The 4,320-nt window shown below is 50.6% G+C and overlaps 1 protein-coding gene across 1 annotated transcript in view; it reads left to right on the top strand.

The window, feature by feature from the left end:
- Trim10 (tripartite motif containing 10) overlaps nt 1-3,366 on the top strand; it is a 9,991-nt gene extending 6,625 nt beyond the window's left edge. The window contains exon 7 of the mRNA XM_005370720.2: nt 2,717-3,366. Within this exon, the coding sequence (XP_005370777.1) occupies nt 2,717-3,258 (542 nt within the window). The 3' untranslated portion in view covers nt 3,259-3,366. The remainder of the gene's footprint in view (nt 1-2,716) is intronic.
- The last annotated feature ends 954 nt before the right edge of the window (nt 3,367-4,320 follow it).

Below are 4,320 nucleotides of genomic sequence, written 5' to 3'. Positions count from 1 at the left end.
CACACACACACTATACACACATCACACACACATACAATGACTTGTATATGTAAGCATACATACACAAAGCATACATACACACCCATGTCCACAGATTCCACATTCAGCCCCAGATAGAAAAACACTGCTTTGTAATAAATGTGGTGAGATTTCCCCCTTTCCATTACTCCTTAAATAATTTAGCATAACAACTATTGCCATAGCATTTATATTGTATTATGTAACATGAACAACCTAGAGATGATGTGAAGTATTTGGGAGGGTATGTGTAGTTTACATGTAAATACTACACCATTCTACATAAAGCACTCGAGCTTTTGTGAAGTTTAGTATGCAAATGAATGAGGTATGGCTGTATAAGGTCCCTAGGAGGGCCATGAAGTGAGGACAGTCACATACACATTCCTGATAAATCTGGTCTCCAGATTGGTACATGTGCAGTGGGCAGAATGATTAGATAAAAATTAGAAATGAGTATGGTCTGTCAGGGATGCGCTTTCTGGATGAGGGCAACTTTTGACTGGGTAGAGTCACATTCTCAGAATTGTCAGAAACCTCCACTCCCTCTCAGTTTCTAAATTAGAGAAACAGAGCAGCTTACAAGAGAGACAGGAATGAACAGAAAGAACCCCTTTAATGCCACCAGTTCCCCATCAGCCGGCCAAAGACCCAGGAGAGTTGTGGAACTTTTGGGAGGGGCTCCCTAATCCTTAGATAAATCTGCATGGATAGCTTTTCTCCATTTAGGATTTTTTTGTTTGTTTTTGTTTTTGAGACAGGCTCTTAGTATGTAGCTTTGACTGTCCTGGCACTCACTGGCCTTGAACTCACAGAGATCCATCTGAATCTGCCTCCCGAGTGCTGGGATTAAAAGTATGCGCCACCATGCCTAAAATTCTTCAGTTTAGAAATATTCAACATAGCTATATATAGGGAAGAACTGGGGGCTCCAAAAAAAATGGCAGCCAGAGTCCAACAGTGGAGAATGATTGAAAGAGAGTGCATGACCTCAGGGGGAAGAGGAAGAAAGGCTGGACAAATGAGTCATGGCATCCTCAGCCAAAGCAGAGAAGAAACTCCAGGGTGGAATGGACAGGAGGAAAATGTCTGCTCCTGAGAAGCAGGCTAAAGGAGAGGCTGTGCATGGAGCCTGTGTGAGGAAGGTGGATGTGAGGGTGGTCTGTAGAAGAGGCTGTTTATAGAGGCAGGCTGCGTGTAAAAATGATTGTGTGGGGGCGCGTTTATTAGTGAGGAGGCTGTGCATGAGGGAGTCTGTGTTGGGGGTGGTTGTGTGTGAAGGTAGCCATGTCCGAAGGGGGCTGTGTGAAAGGGTGTGGTGGAGAGGCTGTGGGTAAGAAGGCTGCTCGGGAGGGGAAGGCTGTGCATAGGAGTGGCTGTGTGTGATGGTGGACCCGTGTGGGGGGCTGTGTAAGGGAGCCTGTGTATGAGAGTCTGTGCACGGTGGGTGCTGGATGCGAGGGGAGAGGCTGTCTGTGAGGGGAGAGGCTGTGAGAGGGGAGAGGCTGTGTGTGAGAGGAGAGGCTGTCTGTGAGGGGAGAGGCTGTGTGAGGGGAGAGGCTGTGTGAGGGGAGAGGCTGTCTGTGATGGGAGAGGCTGTCTGTGATGGGAGAGGCTGTCTGTGACGGGAGAGGCTGTGTGAGGGGAGAGGCTGTCTGTGAGGCTTGTGTAAGGGGTACTGTGTGTGTGTGTGTGTGTGTGTGTGAGTGCATGAGTGCATGTGTGTGTGTGTGTGTGTGCGCAAGAGTGTCAGTGTGTGTAGAAGTGTGTGAGAGAGGATGCTGCCTGTGTGAGGGAAGAATGTGTTGGAGGGAGGCTGACTACAGGCGGTGAGAGCAGCTGTATGGGACGGTGGCTCTGTGGAAGGGAGGATGTGCACGCGGATGTATGATTGGCTGTGTGAGTAAGGCCGTACGAGGCTGGTTGTACGTGAGGGGGGCTGTGAGCTGAGAGAGAGAGAAAGGGCGGGAGTGTTTGTGAAGAGGATATGTGTAAAAACGCCTGTGTGTCAGTATCAGCGTGCACCTGTACAAAGAAGTTGTATGTACCTAAGGGAAACGATGGAGCTGGGAGGCCGTGTGTAAGGTGTGAGGGGGCTGTGCATGAGGAGGCAGGTTGTGAGGGTGCCCATGTGTGAGGCAGGGTGTGTTTTAGGGAGTCCCCTGTTTTCACCAACATGAGCCGTACTAGAGGACGGCAGACAAGCGAGGGCAGCGTGCTGTTTGCGACTGACTTTTCCCGCTTTGACGTGTACATGCATTCCCTTAGCATTTTTTAGGATGCAGACTTTTAGTCTGTAGGTCAAACCCGTTTCTTGGTGATGCCCATGCTCCGCTACACATGGGTGGTTTAACACAAGCAGCCAGGGATAGAAGTAAGTGTGGAAGAACCCTTAAAAGAAATCCCACCCTAGCTCGGGATTGAGAAATAGATGGTTATTTATTTAGGGGTAAACTCACAAATCAGAATCCTCTGCTTGAGGGGAGAACAGAAACCGAATCCAGCAACCAACCAGAAAGAGCTGCTGGAAAAGTGGTCCAACGTAAGCTCTACATCAGCATATATAGTACAAGAGGCCACGGCCCAGTGGGCGGGAAGCCGCTGGCTATAAGACTTCCTACAGCAAATAAGCTTTCAGGTCATCCTAGTAAGACACAGCACGTCCGCTGACATACCCATTCCTTGTTTCATTCCACAGCCCACATTGCCCTAGACCCCCAGACTTCCCACCCCAAGCTCCTCCTGTCTGAAGATCACCGGAGGGCTCGGTTCTCCTACAAATGGCAGAATTCACCAGATACTCCGCAGCGTTTTGACCGAGCCACCTGCGTACTGGCCCAACGTGGCTTTACGGGAGGGAGACACACTTGGGTGGTGAACGTTGACTTGGTCCACGGTGGCAGCTGCACGGTAGGCGTGGTGAGAGAGGACGTCCGACGGAAAGGAGAGCTGCGGCTGAGACCGGAGGAAGGCGTCTGGGCCGTGAGACTGGCTTTTGGATTTGTCTCAGCGCTGGGTTCCTTCCCCACAAGGCTGGCCCTGGACGAGCAGCCCCGAAAGGTGCAGGTGTGTCTTGACTACGAGGTAGGCTGGGTGACCTTTGTCAACGCTGTCACCCAGGAGCACATCTATACCTTCACTGCCTCCTTCACACGGGAGATCTTTCCCTTGTTCGGACTCTGGGGCAGAGGCTCGAGTTTTTCCCTGAGCCACCGAGAAGGTGCAGTTTCCCTCCTCTGAGTACAAAGACTGAAGTCAAGCATCCTGGGGAGTTGACCCTTGCCTGGACGACCAGGCACAAAAATGGCTTTTTAAAACAATTGCTAGGGCATATGTCCGCAAGGGACAAGGTGGTAGGACCTTTAGTCCGATCATTGTTCAAGCCTTCCCCAGAGCCCATCAGATGGTCGGGGCATCTGCGACCTTGGCTGCCGCTGGCTGTACCCACCATTGTCGTCAATGGGCACATACATAGACGTACACACAGTGCTGGGTTGTAAACCTCAAGACCCGGGTTCCAGACGAAGTCCTGTAATCAACCAACCGCATGATTTCAAGGAAAACACTCTTCTCCTCGTTTGCCTTTTTCTAAAAATATTAGTTAATTTATTCATGTCTTCAAGAAACATTTCGGAGGAGTGGATATGATCAAAATACACTGTATGCATGAATGAAATCCCGAAAGAATAAATAAAAATATTATTTGAAAAAGAAGCGTTTTCTTCTACCATCGCGCACCACAACCTGACGTGACTTCTCACCACACCCTCTCCCACGATTCTCAGGACCAGTGTGTGCCTTTGCTTCTGCCACCTCCACGGCAACTGGCATCAGTCAGTGGGCCGAGCTGCTGAGCCTGCAGGAGGCAGATGGTGACTCCAGCACCCAGTGGAGGTGGATGAGCTGGGCAAAGGGCTGATACCTACCCACCTAGGCCAAGCACATCTCGTGGGATGGCCTTGACCCGGGAAACCCTATCTACACCTTGGTCCTTACAGACCAGGCAGTCTCAGCAGGAGGGACCCCTGATACAGGGAGTGGCACCATTTCCCAGTGGTCAACATGAAAGGCAATGGCATCTGCAGTAGTATGGTCATTTTGGACTATGCGGGCCCTGGGCCTGCCAGTGACACTGGCCTCCGCTGCTACGTCTGGTTGGTGTACCAAGAGTGACAAACCCATCTTCAGCAACAGGTCTGAAGGTGACAGTCTTCCACAAGAAAGACCACCTGGGAGCCCCTGTGGCTTTCATGTCTTACAAGCAGAATGGAATGACTAGGTGATGGAGGAAGGTCATTGGTT

Source organism: Microtus ochrogaster, unplaced genomic scaffold, assembly GCF_000317375.1.
Source record: "Microtus ochrogaster isolate Prairie Vole_2 unplaced genomic scaffold, MicOch1.0 UNK87, whole genome shotgun sequence".
NCBI lineage: Eukaryota > Metazoa > Chordata > Mammalia > Rodentia > Cricetidae > Microtus > Microtus ochrogaster.
This window is presented reverse-complemented; position numbering and strand designations above follow the sequence as displayed.